This window comes from Eutrigla gurnardus (genome assembly GCF_963514095.1).
Source record: "Eutrigla gurnardus genome assembly, chromosome: 3".
Classification (NCBI taxonomy): Eukaryota; Metazoa; Chordata; class Actinopteri; order Perciformes; family Triglidae; genus Eutrigla; species Eutrigla gurnardus.
In genome coordinates, this window is record NC_139917.1 from 15,892,055 (window position 1) to 15,912,217 (window position 20,163).

Genomic DNA, 20,163 nt, shown 5'->3' on the forward strand with positions numbered 1-20,163 from the left:
AGTAAAAGCTGCTCAGACCACCACGCACCTGTCCCGGTACCGGTTGTGTTTCTGGTGCCTTTTTAATGATTCTGAACGACGAAACTCTGACAAGCGTTCCCAGCCAGGCTCTGGCCGTACTCCATGCAGTAAATGCATGATGTTGCCTGCCTGCGGCGAACCGGAGACCAAATCAAACGATCGTTTGTTAAAACTACGCCCGAACGGACCGCCCGTTTCGCGACACGGCTCGGATGGAGACAGCCTAGACAGGACCAGCATCTTACGGCACGAGGAGAGACAGGTGTTACAGGCACAGCAACTTTCTGTACAAAAAAAATTATCAACAGTCATCTTCATTTTTGTCACTCTGCCTGATTTATTTTTCCCACTAGCCTTCACCGAAGTGATTAGCTCAGATCGTGGTAATTCTTCGTAAACATTGCAATTCATACGACAGACCAGCAAAATATTGGGCGCACTGATGGGACCAAGGAAAATATTTAGCCGCACGTCACTCATTTTTGGTTGCATGTGTGCCCAAAATGGTCACGCTCTGGAGCCCTGGACTACCATAGCATTCACTCATCTTTCTCTTCTGGCAGCACTGTTCCCCAACAAACGGTGGGCCTGTTGGAAGCAGTCAATCAAGGTACAAGGAAGTACCTCAGTGACCAATCATAAGAGGCGAGGGCCTCTCTTGGTTTCTGCCCCCAATGGTCCCAACTCTGTTATTCCGCATGAGCAGAAATCATACTTTAAGAGCAGAATGAGCTTGCGAGAGTGCCCACTAGTGATCACCAAGGTGCCTCTCCCTATGTTTCATGTGAAATAATAGAATTTGCTCAAGAGGAAGTTTTATCACAATCACAACTTCTGACTAAAATATGATGCCTTACCAGACTGCAAATATGATCCACATGTGTTGTTTATATCAGTGCATCACTTTGAGATGCCTCTGTTGTCTATTATCTTACTATATACCATGCCTGCATGGCCAAATGGCAGATCTGTCAGGGAGTGCAGATATGTAGAAGTAAAGTAACACTGCAGACGGAACTAATATTAAAGACTAAGCACTGGGTGGAGATCAAAGCGAGATAAAACAAGAATATGATATAAGCAGGGGGTCTTGAGCTGCCTCAAAACCTGAGTGTTGAAAATTAATTGAGAAGAAGAGAAGTCAGTTAAAAGAGAGATCAAGGAAAAAGTAAATAGAAAAATGACAAAAAAAAAGAGATGAAAGAAGTACTTTTATCTGCAGAGAAGATATTGCATCCATATCATTTTCCTGTCCCATCCTGGTCCCATTCTTGGGCACTGTTTACCTACTAATGTATTACATTTTTGAAAACTCATTTGCGTATCATTTCTAGTCTCCTGTCTCAACATTCTTATTTTGGGATTAATTTCCATTCTAACAGCCCCCACGTCCTTGTTCCTACATTGGGCACCGGGCATCTCTAGCCTGCAAGTAGTGCTTCCTGCTCATTCATTATTTTAATAGAGCCTCATCTTCAAGCCTGCCCTTAAAGGAAATGTATGCAACAGTCTTGAGTGTCAACAATGCGGGAACTTGAGGGAACTGTTGTTAGACTGGCCTATTCAGGGCAGAGAATAGTACACCATCGGCTATGCATTTACATTGCATTGTGCTTGTTTATTAGTAGTGGTGCTCCTTAAAAAAACATATATGACATACACTGTATTTTCAAGTTAATGTTTTATTACAATAGATCTGTATATCCCCTTAAAGTGGCTAAACTCTCACAATAGCAGTGTGAAAACTGTTGTGACACACTTTTTGTCATCAACCTAGAGAGAATTATTGCATGAATATGGAGCTGATTGTTTAACCGACTGGTTCACAACGTTACTGCTTTGGTCCACTTCCCACACTCTCACAGCATTGATCTGCTGCAGCAGGCACCAGATCAACAACAAACAACGACAAAAGCAGACAGACAAAGTTAGTGACAGGCTGGTAAACATAATGGAGCATCTAGTCAAATACTTTCCTTATAGGTGCGTTCCCATTTGGATGTTGAGTATACTCCCTGTAATACGGTTCTTGCCTTCTTGCATTTTCAAATATCTTGTCATTCTTCAGAACATATTTCCATTGTATTTTCCCCCCATGCTTGAAAACCAGTTCTAGCATCCTCATGTGTCTCTCCAGTCTGTCTTGTCCCAGTGTTGTTCTCTGTGTCTCAAGTACCATTTCAAGGCTATTTCAAGGCCTCTTCTTCTTTCATTTTTCTATTTCTGTTCCAACTTTCCATTCAGACTGAATGTGAATCTTGCAGATTAGCACTTAAGGCAGAGGAGCTGGCCTTCATCATTTCTATGTCTTTCACATCTTACTGTGTCACTCAAACCTTTCAACATGGACAAATGATGGCAAAGTCACCGCTCTCATCTCTCCTGTCCCTTTGTGATGTCACACAGATTTTAGTTGTGCTTACTCCTTTCAGGCTGACGCATAATGATACAGTGTTTACTGCACATTATAAAAATGAATACGTTCCAACAGGTTCTCTTAGCTGCATGGGTTGGAGCCATTCTCTGTCCCTTCTATCGCCACCATGTCTTATCTCTCAGATCAATCCCCAGTTGTCTCTCTCACACTCTGCTCTCATCTCTGTCAACCATCCCCATGTCCCGTTTTGTACAATGGTCCCCCATCAAGAGAATCCACTTCATCCCTCTCATGTCCCGTCCTTGTAAACCATTCCCAGTAATTATGGAGGCAGCTACTCGACTGGGGATTTCATCACATGGCTGAGAGCTCTGCAGAGATGGCAAACTCGGGAGATCCCAGTCACAGCAACGAAACACTAACAGACCATGAGACATTTTGAACTGCTAGACAATGAGCCAAAAAGCCCGGAGGACCTTTGATTAAACCCTCACTTCGGAAATCAAATGCAAACACAAAACACACACACACACCAAAATGACATTCCACACTTGACGGTCTTAATGCAAAAGAATGATACATATTTACAACCTTTGCAGCTTAGCAAGCTAAGTGATTTATCATTTGCCACCAAAAGAACAAATTGTTCCACTTAATTGTTTTTTGGCATAGGATACATTCTCAAGCATCCGGTACAACACTCATGTCTGAAAAAGTTCTGAAACACTTCCCTTACAAAGTGTTTTTAGGCAGACAAAGAATTATGCAGCTTTTTTTTAATTGTATTATTTAACAGGATTGGCTCCTTATAGAAAATAAGAACATGACATTCCCACCAGCCTCAAGCCCCGGAGTGAATCACAGTATTCAGTTTGAAGCAGCCACAGCCTCTCCGACATTGCTCGTATGGGTGGAGAGAGAGGCCCAGCATACATTATTCAATACCTGTGACTACTGGATAACAAGCTGGTGAGGCTGAGCCGGATAAAAGACACATCAGTGTTGAGAGGAGAGAGAGAGAGATAGAGAGAGAGAGAGAGAGAGAGAGAGATAGAAGGAGAGAGAGAGAGATCTATTTAATTGACTGCTCACTTAGGAAGACAACACATTGGTGCATTTAGGTACTCAGCATGTCATACTCCCTGTCCTCTGTACGATGAAGCTGGCTGTGTCGAAAGCTATATCCTTGTCAATTTTGCAGCCATTTCCTTTTTTTTTTTTTGCTTTGGGTCATTTCTTTTAACTACAGCTGCACTGTCTGTGATGTAGATCAGGTTTGAAACCAATAACCTTGAGGCAGGAGATAAGCCAGTGCGTCCCTGTGTTGTATTTCCCCTGGCACTGACAACGATGATCAAGATTAGTTCTGGACCCTGCAGCCTGTACGCTGGTAATGGACCAGTAATGTCTGTGTTATTTATCTGTGCTTCCGATGATAGCTATCTGATATGCCTTGCTTCAATGGAATGGATTGCCCTGACTTTGTTGAGGTGGCAGGGTTAAAGAGCAGAGTCTGTATAGCCATTCAAGGAAAAATGGACTTTGAACACACAAGTCCACGCTAGAACCGATATACACCTGGGTTCAGTGCAAATGGAAAAGGGTATTTCATGATCCTCTGGGGAATTGGACACAAAAGAGACAGAAAGGAGACTACAGGAAGCAAGAGGCGGACCAGAGAAAAAAACCCACAAAGATTTATCAGACTCTAAATTAATTTTGAAATACTCGCTATCATTCCTGAGATTGCTATTCGGTATTGATGACTCTGCAGCACTCGCTTCAAAGTCAGTGTGTCAGAGAAAGTAACACAACACCGCTCATGTTAAAGTGACGAGTAAGAAAGAAAGAAACAAAAAATGAATTTGAGAAGTATTTGTCATTGGTTGTTTTCGATAAAAGTATTCATGAGATTCCAGGTCAGGTGTGTGCGTGTGTGGTCATCAGTACAGGTCTCTGAACCTGATCAATAATGTATTAGCATCAAGGCATGTCTGCGTGGGCAGGCATAAAGAAAAAAAAAGACACAAGACAAGCACGCACAGTCAAAGGTGAACAAGGTCAACTATTGTCACTGTTGTACACATTGGATGCACGTGTTGTTTCCATGCTTCCAAGGACAGATTCCTTGAACAGTTATATGCACAGAAACTCTCTCTTTCCAGCATACACACAAACTTCTCCCGAGTTTACTTATTCCACTTTCACCTCAAGTATTTGTACCACGGGGGGAATATTTCAATGCAAATGGAGCATTGCAACTTTATCTGCTCCGCCATGCCGTCCTCCTCTGTCCTCTCCACTTATCTTGTCTCTTCTGCTCTCCTCAACCATGCCACAGGACGCCGGGAATGTGCTCCTCTGGAGACAAATATTGTCATGATGTAGCCATTGCCGTTTCCCCATGCTAATGTGCTCGCTCTGAATGCCTGTTCTTGTATGGGATTTCCGTTTGAACGCAAACTGCATATTTGGTAATGTCTTACGGGATGACATTGACTGTGACCTTGTGTGTGTGTGTGTGTGTGTGTGTGTGTACTGAAGACTGGTGGTTGCAGTATCTTGTGTGTGAGCGTGCTTGCCTGCAGTTTGCACCCTGGATTAGTTCTGCTGGTTTATACTGCAGCCCCACAATGCAGGACCATGATTCAACACCTCACTGCATTATTGCCATAACAACACCATTGATTTCACTTTGCCTCCATGAGAGTTAACACTGTTAACAGTGAGTCGCATACATGCATTGCCTCTTTTTTCTCTTGGTGTGTGCAGGGGTTTAAAGCTATGGTCTACATTCTGAAAATCAGTTGAGCCTCTGAGACAGATTTGAAAAAAGCATCCCCCGTGAATTTGCCATGCGTAAAGTGTGACCCACCAACTAGTTTGTTACACAGACCCTTATGAGAACCTGTCATTGAAAACCATTTGGAGATGGACAGGCACTTTCAAAAAATACATGGCAGGTAATTGGATGAACCATCCATCAAACCATTTTTTTTTCATTGAGAAAGCCTTCAGTACCTTTTTTGCTCTTCTTTCACTGAATATACTCTTCAGTTCTCATACAGCCCATGACATTGCAGCATCTCCACAGCCTCTTTAGGAGCCACCATTATATCATAAATACCCATATTAAATATTTTCTTCACAAGACTAAAACGATAATATAATTATTTAAATTGAATTCTACATTTTGGGTTTCATATCAAATATCAACATCTCATCAAACAGTGCAGGTGTCTATCTGTATTTTCTTGGAATGCCAAAAGCATTAAAAAGTGATTCAGAGACTGCAGGAGAGTAAACAAACATTACTAAATTCACATGTCATTGCTAGCTTCCACATAGTTTGATATTTGAATGCTTCAACACAATCGACAGCCATGGCCAGAGTTACTATTTATCGAAGTGGTCTGTACATATGTCTGTATGCATACATAGTTCATTCTCTTGAACGTGATATACCAGGATCCCCTTGATGGATTTTTTTCAAATTGGTAAACGTCCACCTGGACACAAGGATGAAGTGATAGATTTCGGTGAATATCAAGTAAATCACATAACACTTTTTTTCAGACAAAGTTTTGTATGCTGACTATGACCATTTCACACAAACGTCTTATTGAATTGAGTGATGAAGGGATGGCATTGTGGACACACATGGGTGGAATGTGCAACACAACTAGTTGGTGGAGACCTACAACTGTGATAACTCCGGTCTGTTTACCATTTCACCTCTTATCCTGACAGGTTTTGTTTAGCCTCTGGAAAACTTTCACAAGAACTATTTGACTAATGCCACAATGGGGCTAACAGTATCCTCCGATTGTGTGCTTCAGACCATTGTAGGAAAATGTATTCCTGAGCCTTAATCTGAAATGTTATTTAAAAATCCCTCAGATGCATTTTATCTCTAAGCCCTCAGGTTGGAAGGTATCATTCGTAAAACCCCGCTCGAAGGATAGTTTTTGCAAATCTCTCGAATATGAAACGCATGGGTAGAAAGTCTAAGCACTTGTTCCAGAAGCTACGGCGAAATGCTCCTTTCACCAGAGATTAGGTGTATTAAAGAATCACGTTAATATACTTACATTTAGATTTATTCAGAAATTATTCAGATGTTGGAGCAAACGAGGCAGGCAAGTCAAATCATTTGGTGAGAGCAGCCACCCCGAGGCAAACATTCACAAATCACCTATTAAGTAAGGAAAGCTGATGCACATGGGACATGTGTACATAAGTTATGTATTTATTTCTCCCTTTAATTTCCAGGACAACCTGAACTACGCATAGTAATAAATAGTTGATATAAATAACTTCCAACTTGTGGTGCGATATAACAAAGGCTGTTCATCTACCTTCAATCTCATCTAGTATTTCTTTCCAGCTGGCATCTTTTTCCCAAGCTGTGTGACTTTGTTGACTGGTCCCTTAAGCACCATACATTATCGTGAAGAAGCAGAAAGTAGAGGGCTGACGTAGCGGCTTCTGTTTATAGATCTATTTGGTGTGTCTATCTCTAAAACAAATGTTCCGCGGTTTACCCTCCCCTGCCTTGCATCTCTATCTTGCTCCCCCTCCTTTTTTTCTCTCTCTCCTCATTTCAAGATTTATCACTCTGCAACCCTGAAGCCGGGAGGTCCCTGCTTACTGCTGCTTCTCGTTCTCACCCTCCGACTCTCTCTTTCTGTACCAGTACTCCTCCGCTCACTCCTCCTTTTACCCCAACCAAGACCACCACAGCCACCCCTCTCACCCATTCTGCTTCATACCTCGATGGAAAATGTCACAAGGTCAAGGAAAGTTGAGGAAGATAATTTATAAGAACTAAGGAAAGACAACCACAGTGCTAATCCAACTTCTTACCCAAATATAATGCTACAGCAGATTAACATGGGTTTGCCCTGTGAACTGCAATGCTGTGAAGAAGGACTACAAAAAGTTTGTCTTACATTTTGCCCCATGTTGTTTCATGCAGGTTATATAGACAGCTCCTTTAGCAGGTCCGTCCTGCTGCTGTAACACTTAACAATCAACAGTCAACTTTCAATTCACTCATGTGCCGTATCAATGTCAGTATCTTATTTCCCGCGTGAAATATTGTAAATTCAACTGTAGTTTTTTTTTTTTCATTTAAATTATTTATTATAGGCCTTTTTTTTTTTAATTGATGCTTCTTTTTATTGCACTATCCCCTTTCCTACTATAACCCTGCAAATGTCCCCGCAATGGGACAAAAGGATTTTATCTTATCTTACAACCCGGTGAAAATGATGATGATGATATATATATATATATATATATATATATATATATATGGGGAGCTGGATTAATGGTTTCAATTATTTTCTATTTTTGGCTGGAGACTTGCAAATAGCACACACCTGTGCTTGTGGTAAAATAGAAGCTCTGCTGTAAATGTAAATACAAAAAGCATAAGCAGGTGTCGGCAGAAATGTACACTGCACACGCTGCACATACACACAAGCCGTTCAAATACACAAAGCACAGTATCGGTTCCTTGCTGACATGATGTGTTCATCAACAAAAAGTTACATTTAGTTTTAGTTTAGGAATTGCATCCCCTTGTATATACTCTTGTAGCCAGCCTAGAAAAATATCCCTGGTTATTTTTCTCTTATTCTGGTAGCTAGTTGTCAGAAATTAAAGGAAGGGGGAAATGATTGCATCTGAAAAGTGTGAAAGCAACAGGTGGAGCTATTATACACAATGCTGTCACATCAGTGCAACAATGATTGCATTTCACTACAGATTGCACATTTCCTTTTACACATGCAGGCTTGTTCTCTAACACTTGTGTCTGGATAGAGACCTCAGGAGCGCTGAGACGGCTCCACCCAAAACAACAAACCTCCCACGTTAAGTGTTCTTTGACTCTAATGAAGCTGTTGACATGGATAATTATACATCCAACTTAACAGTTCAGAAAATATTTCTGCATTGCTACTTTTACCTCATTTCGTGTATGTCTGTCTCAGATTTGAATTGGTTACTGGGGATGCTAATTTTGATTATTTTTTTTTTTTTCTGACCGATAGCTGACCCTTGTGAATCAATCATTAACCAACAAGATGCATTGCATGCACAGGGTGCTGTGGTTGAAGCTGCAACGATAACCTGATACTCACAGACAGCTTAAATCAATAATTTACCACCAGTGTATGTGCAAAACAGACAACCGAGTCCCCAGTCCACCCGTCAGGGAGAGTGAGCAGCCATGATGCTGCATGCATTATCACAGCCACTTTCCCAGTAAGGCTCCACCGCATCAATTAGTTTAGCTGCAAGGTTGTCAGCTGTGTGTCTGCCCGGCAGACTGACAGAGTTTCCTCCAGTGTATTGCAAGCCTGGCCTAACATTAGTGAGTGTCTGGTCGAGAGAGAGGTTTTGTGTCACGATGAGTATGAAGGCAGCAGTAATGTTGTGGCTGTGAACATAACAGTGCAATGTGTTTACAGAGTATCTGTCTGTGAATACATGCTAAAACACCTGGGCCCAGTATTTCAAAAGTGATCCACTGGATTATCCTGGTCGGATTGGATTAAATCGTGATCTGATCTGAAAACTGGGTATTTCAACACAGATCCAGAGAATCCCGATCCTGAAGATCAGGATTCAGCTTCGGTAATCCAATCCTCCCTTGAATCCAGATAAAGGGCTGGATTTGGGTATTTCAAAACGTAACGCAGAGATCTGGATCAGCTTGATACCAACATTTCAGGATCATTTGGATCCCACCTCAGAGGTGGATTTGACTTGGATTGACAATGTCTCAGCTCCGCTTCTCCTAGATATTGTTACTCAAGATGTTCATTACACTTAATCTAAATTGTCAGTGCATTACTTGAAACAAATTGGAGTAATTTAAGAACATTTAAGGTGTAGCAAAAGTGTTTGGCTATATGTTTGTGTACAAACTGATTATTTTACTTAACCAAATCAGATGCTATTGTGCTTTAAATTACCACTATTATGTTTAGTGAGAGCCTTCTACATAAAGGGAGACAAATTAGGATGGAAAAAATGTATCTAATTGTGTCACTGATTAAGCAATAATACATGAAAACAATGCAACTACAATTTCAAACACTTTATTCAAAATCCAACAACTTATCACTGCAATTGAATTGAAGCATTTCCAAGGATTTCCAGCACTCATCCAGACCCTGGCCTTAATAGCTGAGTGGGCTCTGAAAGTAGAAGAAAGGGAAGGAGTATGAGTGATATCTTTGTCTTCATTTGGAATCCACAATAGTCACAGAAATCGTGTGCATGATGACAACAGCATGATTTTCCCAGCATTACTGTAGCATTCTGACACTTCTGAATGAACTGCATAGTTCATATACATACACAGTGTGTGGTCTGTACACATGTAGCCTATTTTAAGTCTGCTGTGTTGCCAATGACGTAACGCTAATAAACTCTGAACAGGTTGATGTTAGTTTAAACAGTTATGGTATAATGTACGTTAGATTTATTACCTTGTAAATCAAACCATCGACCGCAAAATTCGTAAACAAAGCCAGCGACCGCTAGCCTGCTAGCTGCACACGGAAGTCAATGGAGCAGAGTTAGCTACCGTTAGCACGGCCGAGATCGCTACAGCCTGGTTTTCAGTACGTGACAATTCATATATATAGCTAGCACGATATGTTGGTTGGCGTTCATATGGTCATTAAACCGCTAAACATTAGACGACGGTAAACTTGCGTTTTTGACGTGAAAGTCGCGCTCCCAGCTGCTACTTCCGTGAAGTAGACTGCCATGTTTCAGATCCGGAGGCGGAGACTTGAGACTTGGTAATCCGTATCCAGCCAGGTCGGGATCACGGTGATCCACCCGGCCAGTGTTTTGAAATTCTCAGATAAAGTCAGCAGGATCACCTTGATCCATGACTGAGAAAAGGAGGATTTCATTATCCGGATTATTCTGATCCGGATTACAAGTTTTGAAATACTGGGCCCTGAAGACCTAAGCCAAAATCCTGTGTTTTGTTGCCACTGATTAAATAGAAACAAACAAAAGTTATGAATACAGCGCGGTTGACATTAACTTTGCGACTGTGACTATTCTTACCTTAGTTTTGGGTCACAGTTTGGTATGTTTTCGAAACAATAGGGGTCGTAACTTATACTCGTGGCTCTGACACAACTGATTGACGAAATCCATCGGCTCAGGCTCATGCCAGTTGTCACTTTGAGATTGAAATGGCTTTAACTGATCTCAAAACTGTTGACAAAAGGCTTGTAGAGAACACGGATGATAAGGCCTCTGTGTGCACACAAAAACCCTTGAACATGTTAAATCCAAGTACCCAGAGAGTAACATTGTAAGCAACTCTGCTTTATTTCCTATTGTTACATGGCCTCGGGGACTGAAAACAACAATTTAGCACTGCACACCAACAAACACATCACTTATTTAATAGTCTTTGCTAATTAGCTGAATTAGAGTCGAAAGAGGAATGGTGGGATATTTCAGCCACTTTATCACAAACTGTTTGATTGGTATTCTGTTTTAGCTAGGACTATATACTATTCTCTAATATATTTAAACAACATTCCCCAACTGTTTTATCACCTCCACACTCTGACCCTCATTTCTCAATCCGTTGTTGTCCACAGAACCTTCCTAGTACCTGATAATTACCTAGCGTTGGGACTCTTCACAGATTAACACAAAAGGACAGAAATGAGCATAATCAAGTATAGGTCAGTATCCTAAGGTCCACCGGAATAAAGATTTTAATCCTCTCTCAAAGAGCCTCCAGTTTAAATGTCAGTGGAATCACGGCATTGGCCTTTTATTGAAGTCCATGCATTATTTAGCTGCATAAAAAGTTTGGACTATGGAGTTTCTCTCTTTTGAGGTAGACGGTGCGTTTTCTTCATATTTGCCTGGTTTGGAAATCAGCTTGTAGAGACTCAATGTATTAATAATGCATCAAATGACAATGTGAAAACAATGTGAAATTGGACTTACATTTTAATGTTGCTCCATAACTGCTGCATATGTAAATACTCCATAACATGTGTGCCATATTGAATTCAAATGCTGCCTCCATGGGCTGAGAAAACGGTTTTGTTGATAAAATAAATATAGATAATCAATGATAGAGAACACCGTTCTTTCATTCTTGTTTTGTTAGATTAAAATAGTGTAGCTGTAAACAGGGATCAATTTATATAATCTTCATTTTGAAACATGCTCAGATGCCTGACAAAATTTAAAATATAAAATTGATTAAACATAAAATCTGCCAACAGACATGTAGACAGAAGAGGTGGTGTCTGTTTGGACAGTCAGAGAGACCGGACCAGGATAAGCCAGACCAGAGAACTGGAAGCTTAAATTGTCAAATTGACAGCATCTCCTGTGAAGCCCATGTCAGTGCCTTTTAGATAGAGAGACAGACAGTCAGTGAGACAGGCTACTGCAGACATACAGTCAGACGAGCTAAAAGCAGTTATTAGGCTGATGGCAAAGATGAATCAACTAAATGTATCTCGTATTAAGAGCATGTTGCTGTGGAGAAGGATAGTATATGAAGTAGGACAGCCAGTGAGACAGACAGGAGGGCTGAAAGCTGTTATTAGAGTGATGACTAAACACACACATAACCAATCAGGTCACTTATGAACCTTCAGTCCATACTTGTTCAGGCTGACAGTCAGACAGGCGGTCAGTTAGTGAGACAGCCAGTGAGACAGGTTAGCTGAAAGCTGTTGTTAGGACTCATCTGTACTGGTGGCTGCAGGCTGTGATGATCAGCTACGAGTTCACAGCTTATTATTACCTGACTAATTACACTGGCTGCCGTAAGCTGGCGGCCCAGTGCCTGTATTTATAATCAAAGTGGAATTAAACTATTAACTGAATTAATGGTGCCTTGGTGTATATTGTGTCAGCTCAAAGGAGAAGAGCATGATAAGTATTAATTTGTACCTCTGCACCTATCTCATGATGAGGGGAGATTTATGAAAAAGACTGGAAACACAAAAGCCACAGGGACGATGCAGGTAGCAGGAGGGGGAGATGAGCCGAGACGTGAACTGAGCACAAAGTAAACATCACAAATGATGTATCCGAAATGTGCTCACAAACCTTACTTTGAATTCCTTTTATGGTTAACCATTGGACTACCAGTTTTGCTGTTATTACCTATGCAAACGATTCTAACGTAATAAACTAAAAGTAATAGACTTTTAAAGTGGCAAATATTCAACTTTAAACTAGCAGATTTGCAAGTTTTAAATTCGCAAATTTGTGACTTTTAATCTCAGAATATTGCCCACCTCTCTCCCTCTTTTTTTTTTTTTTTTTTTCAACAGTGGCCCTAATACGCCATCGTAGAAAGGGGTAAAGTCGATGCAATCAGACTTGATTTTGCAACCAGAGGAGTCTCCCCCTGATGGCTGTTAGAAAGAATGAAAACATAAGGCACTTCTACATTGGCTTCACTTTTTAGACCAAGACATTGCTGCTTGCAAATAGCAAAAAAGCTAGACACACAGTAGAATTGCCCACATGCACAACACACCTGACAGATTTGAAGAGTGTTTAAGATGGTATGCACATCCTCTGATGGATTGATGCCTATAAGACATGAAATGCAGTACTATTCTGTGGTGCCCCCCTAAAAAATCAGCATAACTCCAAAAGGATGAACATCAAACTAATATTAAAATGAGAAAACATCAAACATCACGCAAACCTCACTGAAGATCAGAACTTTGATGGCTAGAAATAAACCTTTAATGTCACAGAGTACTAGACGGGATGGTATTTAGAAGCAGCAGCTTTTTAAATGTCGGTTTTCACAAATGTGGATTTCTATTTTGTGGATTTGTTTCTTAAGGTATTGAGCCCGTGTCTTTGGCCGATTGTGAATGAATGCCACACTATCATTGTCATTGATTGACGCACAGTATGCATCACATCATAGTGCAGACTGCACAGGTGACAATGATGGATTTCACCACTGAGTTATCTACAGTCAATGTCTAAGTGGATTTCATCAGGGGATCATGTGCCAGCGTGAGCTTAAACACAAACAGGCACATAGTTGGGTCTGATTTCAATAAATCATTACTATGTGTAAAATGGTAACCAAGGTGATACGGAGCTTTTTGTTTGCACTTGATGGTTTGAACTGTGATCATTGTTGATGGCTTCCCGATCCCAATCCACAATTTTCTCATTAAGCGGGACAAGCCATTATTGTTACCTGCATCTACGTTTCACTCGAGCACCACCGGCCCCATTGTTTGTCTTCCATCAGCTGTTGTATAAATAGACGTTAGCAGCTGTTTAATATGCAGCAATTATTTACAGCTCTTATTTCCATGCATTTGCAAATGAGTGCTTAATCAAATAAGATTTCCCATCGATGGTTACATTTCTAAATGACAGAGTCCTGCACTAAATGAATGGGATAAGGCGTGTTCATGCGCACTGCCCATTGAGCTGGAATGATTCGAAGCACATTACATCTGCCATGCTTTACAGAGCGCCCATCGCTTTTTAACAGAGTGGAAAGATAATATAGTGAAGCCGATCACACGCCCCGTTGACAAACATTCATCCGGCATACATGCGTTAGGAAGCAGATGAGAGAGGCAATGCACAATAAACCGTATGGAGCACTCATTTCTTGTTTGGCAAATTTGTTACCTGACTATATGGGTGGTGTGCGTCCGTGTGTATGTGACTTTGCACCTGAGCACATATTTGGATGTCAGAGTATGTGTTTGCATCTGGAATACGTATATGTGTAGATTAACTGCATTTAGTCACACTTAGTTTGTGTATGTTTTGGGTTTTTTTTGGCTATGTTTTGTGTGTCAGGAGGCTTCACCTCGTCCCGGGAGTCCCTGGACGCTCCAAAATAGAACACAAACAGGTGTGACATTTGACAAATTTGGTCGCGTTAGCAGACCACAAAATGAGAGAGACGGTGTGAGAGAGTGACGAGGAAGGATGGGGGATTTTTCCATTTCAACGGATCAACGACTTTCCAATTTTAACACAATTCTCATTTGGAATTCAGATCTGAATGCAGCAAGATATTCATTTGGGAAAATCAAGAGAGAAAATTGGGTCACCTGTGAGCCATTCATTTCACGCCGACAAAACAAATAAGCAATTTAAAAGAGAGGGTGAGAGAGGCGGGTAAGTGAAGAGAAAAAGAAAAGAAAATGATGTGTAGAGATCTAATGAAAGAGGGATAGAGGACGGAAATCAAAGTTGGTAATGATTATGAGTAGGATGATTCTGGTCAGATACAAGGAAGGTGGAGGACAGAGAGAGAGACAGTGATGTGTTAGATTGACTTTGGAATTTAATGAAAATGGCAGACATGCGGTTAGCATTCATTGCAACACACATTCACTGAATGTCAACCGACGCAGGCAGAGGTGAGGGGCCGGGTCACAGTTGCACTTAGTGCACTCATGGTGAGCCCTCCACTCATGGTGAGACTCCCAACCGGAAAGATGCAAACACACTCACAGGCAGGATGCTGTCTTGAATAGATTATGCAAATGAGATGCAGAGTATGTCAGGCTGGCAGAAGAAAGGGAGTCAGGTGTGAACTGTGAAGGTTGATACGGGCCAAAGCAGTATTGGTGAGGAGGGGGGCTATAAGGGATGAAAAAAGCAGAGAGCACATGAGTGTGAGAGTGTAAGAAATATACAACTTGCTGTTGTTTTAATCATCTTTCTCCCTTTTCCTGTCTTTAGGACAGTCCATTGATCCTCCAATCAGACAGAAATGTGACTGTCAATGCTCGGAATGATCAGGGACAACTGACGGGTCAGCTAACCGTGGGTAAGCCACACACACACACACACACACGCACACACACACACACACACACACACTGGCAGCAAACATTTTCCTCGAAAAATATCGTGACCACAAAATGTCTCCAAAACAGTCAGCCAAATCGCTTTGTTTGTGCTTCGATTCCAAAATCATTTAACCTCCATCTGGTTACAAAACTAAATGCTATCTTTTTCCATGAGTGTATCTCACTGCGGGCCCACTCTGAAGACTTAGGATATATATAATATCACATATTCTTATATGGCTAAAGTACTAGAAAAAAATCTAATGTTTAAATAATCAGAGGAAAATATATGTAAATTGTGCATGTGGAAATCCTTAATGAAGAAATATAGCCTTATGCTATTCTGGGTTCCAGCTCTTCATTGCTCAATAGAAGGAAGCAGCTCTGTTGCCAAAATCCAAATTAGACAGTAGCGTCCAGGTTTGAGGCTTCGCACAGCTGAGCAAAATAATTTCACCTAGTTTAATTCTGTCCAAAGAGGGACGGAGACAATCACACACTTGTTGCATCATGAGTATGAATGCAGCCTTTCAGTAATTGCACACTCAAAGTCCTGCCAGTCACATTTCTTGGAATTAGGGACGTGTTGTAACAGCCTAACTAGAATATTCAGCACGTTCAGTGTTTGGACAAACTGACATTGTCCATGGCCAAATGTGCACCAGGCTTTTACAAATCTTTTGAATTAGTGGCGCCCCCTATTGAGTGATTTCAAAATATATGTACACTTGTGGGTAATTTTTTGCATTTGAACTGACCCTTAGTGGTTGAATTCAATGCAACTTTCAGGGTACGTTTCAGTCTCTTGTGAATATATGTGAATATATATATATAAGTGGCCAGAGAGTTGTTGACTAGACTTTGATAAGCTTGGTCCAATAATGATCCACAGGAAAATCCATCAGACCAATGATTGATGAGATGTCAGAAAATGTGTTTTTCCAAGCAATTTTTCTTTGTAGAAATAAATATTTGACTTCTGTTTAAAGTGTTGTCAGTAATCTTGATGGCAGTGTTGATTATGAGACTCAAAAAACAGAGTTTCTATTCTGCAAAGCTCTGATGAATGTACATGCATCAAGGTGTATTAAAATCTGGAGTTTCGCCCAAGGAATTATTTTTTCTCCAAACCAATATTAATTCAATAAGGCACTTAGGTTCGCTTACGTATAGGCGTGAGACGTGATTCCGGACATAAAAAACACTTTTTTTAATATCAAAAATGTTAAAAGACATCCAAACACAATATCATAAGAATGCTCAAAAAGGGACAGGGGGATTCCTGAGCTGAGACCTAGTGGAGAGCTGTCTCCAAGAATGATGGCCCCAACAAAGGACGAGGACACCACCACCAGCGGACACACACCCCTCCCATGTAGGCTCTCAGCTTCTGGAAGAGTACACAACATATTACATTAGTTGAATAGCACACACACTGATCTAAATACTACGATGCACTTTAGTTGTTCCTTTTTCTTGTGCAGGAGTTGCCCTCCTGCCCTTAATACTGCAAACAAACAAAATCAGTATGAACTATTCAACCCAGCAGCCATCAACCAAACCAAAACAAACCAAGGACAGAACTAAACAGTGTTACCACTAACAAAAGAAACAAAACTAGGCTGCAAAACAATATAAACAAGCAGTCAAAATGCTGCAATTCAACAAAAAGACAATAAATAGACAAAGCAAACAGAAAAATGAAAGTGTAAACAGGTGAGTTATAGTTTTAGTTCAATGTGTGATGCCAGAAACTCTCCGTGCTTAAAAATACTCACTCTGCTGGGCCCATGCTGGAACAGGTTCAGTGGTTAAACAGCAGAGACAGATATTAATACAAAATAAACAAATTGTTTTTAAATAATAATGCCGAGAACCAAACAAGGAGAGAGAGGCCAACAGAGAGTCCAGACACAGAGGCCCAAACAAAACATCAAAAAGTGACAAAGAGGAGAGCAGCGACCTGGGATCAGCTCACAGAGGAAATGTCCAGCCAAAGCTGTTCTGTGACAAACCATCGCAATCAACGTGCAACAGAACAAATGAATGAATGAGCGTGCAATAAACCAGAGCGGCGATGCCGTTATAAAGCAGGTTAGAATGATCGACTTCTAGACAACGGGTACGTGTGTGTGAAGGTGTGTGTGCTAAATACACAGCAGTGGTGTTGGTGCCTCTTAGTGAGACGAGTTGCAGAAACAAAGGGTTAGTGACAGAGGACCCAAGAAGTTGTAATGTTAATCATAAATGAATAATCATCTTTATCGCAGCCAATCCGACATGAGTGGAATTCCTGCTGTTTATCAGCTTATCTAGTCTAAAGCAGGTGCTTATCACATAACCCCCACTGCTCCAGTTACCCTACGTCGTGAGACCTTCAGTATGTTTTGTGTCACGGTTGTCTTTACAATAAAAGCAGATTTGTATCCCCTAAAAATAAATAAAGTGATTGGTTATCCTTCCCTTTTGGCTTGGATGAAACCGCTGTAAAAGGTATGGGTGCTTATTGATGCCGTCAAGAACATTTTCAGACGTGATTTGATGAGCCAGACCATGTTACCAGTGTGTGTCTGGCTAGTGGAACATGTGGTTGCATTTGGAAATTAAACATGACATGCTTCAAATAACCCCATCAGTGTATTTCAACCTTCCACAACTGTCTTACTGAACATTTGCATATTTAGAATCAAGTACTTGCTTCCCACCTTGCTCCTTTCATACTCTATGAAGCAGACGGTTATGTTACACAACTAAAACTCTTTTAATCAGCAATAGAAATTTAAAAAAAAACTGTATGAAAAGTGCATCATTATTCCCCAGACTTGACTTTATGTGACGTCAGAATTCAGTTTCTGAAAGAGAAGATTTTCACAAAGTACCATTTACAACCTGGCAGGTGACGTGGATAGTATTTCCAGGTGGAAGGCTCCTCCCCACTGTCTTCCTCAGTTGGTGTGAATGCAACATATAGCGTATTCATCACCTGTAGGCCGGCTAGGCATGTCTAGTGTCTTTATACGCACACACAGCCTTTCCCTTCCTGACACTTTGAAGGCTTGAAATCCCTGTCAGCTCACCTCCTGCTGTTCAAACTCCCTAAAGCAGCTTTCCTCACCAAGGAAAGCACTTTAACGCTTATGTGTCTGAGTGAATGTGTGTCTGCGTACCTCTCTCGCCGTCAGCAGAATCAGTCTGCTTTAAAACTAGACAGCCTATTGCAACCAATGTAGTCAGGCTGCTACGTGATCATGTGAAGAGTGTTGGGTCTGACCTCACTTGACGCAGTGGGGACTGCACACGAGGTGACGTTATGAATACTGAATGAATGAATACTGAATTATCTTACTGGTATTCCCTTTATGTCTCACTCACGCACACATAAACACCAATCACACACAAATCCGGTCACACACTCAGAGCACAGCAGCCACAACTTTGGGTTGAAAGTCCCCACCCACAGGGAAACCTGCCAAGCAAGTAGGTGTTCCATCAATAAACACTTTGTGACACACACACACACACACACACACACACACACACACACACACACACACACACACACACACACACACACACACACACACACACACATTAAAGACCTCAGTGACTGTCTGATGGGATGGAATGGGACAGAATGAATCCTCCTGAGGATCTTCTTCTGTTGGGTTCCGGAAATCCCTTGGTCTCCTTCTGCTGTTGCCTCCTTTGCCTCTGTGCTTACTCAGCAGCACATTTAGCACACATGCAATCAAACACACACACACACACACTCACTCGCGCACGCGCGCTCTTCCTCGCCTCTCTTTTGTCAGTAACCCCATGGGGATGTTCAGAAATCCTGAAAGTAAGGCTGTTATTTCTCCTCACCAGACACTCGCCACACTGGAAGCAGAAAAGTTCCACCTCAGTAAACCCCTCATTAGTATTCACCACTGAAACTCACCAGAGGAACAGCATGTACCGGAGCTTGTACAAGAGGGACAGGATCACCACAGTCAGTGGCATGGAAAGGTGAAACGTTTGGACTTTACATTTACATAGAATAAGAAGACACAGGTGATCTGACACTTTATTACATACTGGATTGTAAAATAGGTAATTTGAGCAAATGGAGTTGAAAGAGGAGAGAAAGATCCCAGTGCTGTGGTAAAAGCTCTGCAAGTAGGGACAAAATGTAAAAAAAATATGGTCAAGATAGTATATTAAAGTTTTCATGAGGTCAATATGATTTATTAGACATAGTTCAACAAAATATCAGCTTGGAGGGAACATTGGTCCTAATTGCTCTCTTTTTTTGTTTGGTGCTTGACATTTCTTTAACATGGCAACATCAAAATGTGACTGACAGCAAATGTAATTAGCGCGTGCCACCTGCAGGGTACATGTTGGCTGTTGCAGGTAAAAAGAATTCAGGTCACCGCTGCCATGGCAAATTGGCTTTCCTTTTAATAAGAAATAGTGTTTTCAAAAAGCAATTTCCCAAATAAAGAATAGTCAGGGATAAATGTTACATGATATATTCCATATTTCCACTGTCTGGTACCACAACTCAGTGTTTACAATCCTAAAGCATTCTACACATATTTCAGAAGTAGCCTGTAGAAATGTTTATTGAGCTGCCACAATGGCAAGTAAGGGGGGGAAATAGAAAAGAAGTTCTGACCCTGCTGATGGATGTTTAATGTTTAGTACAGTATAGCCAGTAAGCCTCTGTTCTCCATTGTGATGAGAGTGTTTCACACCCCTCCATACTGAATGTCATAGGACAGACTGAGCAACACAACCATGCACTCCTCTGTGTTTACCTCATGTCCCCATGAGGGCCCATCTTTCAACAGAGAAGGTCTGAGCAGCCTACATGTATGGCCTTGGGCCTCCCATATCAGTTTT

At 41.2% G+C, this 20,163-nt stretch overlaps 1 protein-coding gene across 1 annotated transcript in view; it reads left to right on the forward strand.

The window, feature by feature from the left end:
- LOC311011220 (zeta-sarcoglycan-like) overlaps positions 1–20,163 on the forward strand; it is a 303,588-nt gene that overhangs the window by 219,249 nt on the left and 64,176 nt on the right. The window contains exon 4 of the mRNA XM_084006038.1: positions 15,164–15,251. Coding sequence (XP_083862164.1) covers positions 15,164–15,251 — 88 coding nt within the window. The remainder of the gene's footprint in view (positions 1–15,163; positions 15,252–20,163) is intronic.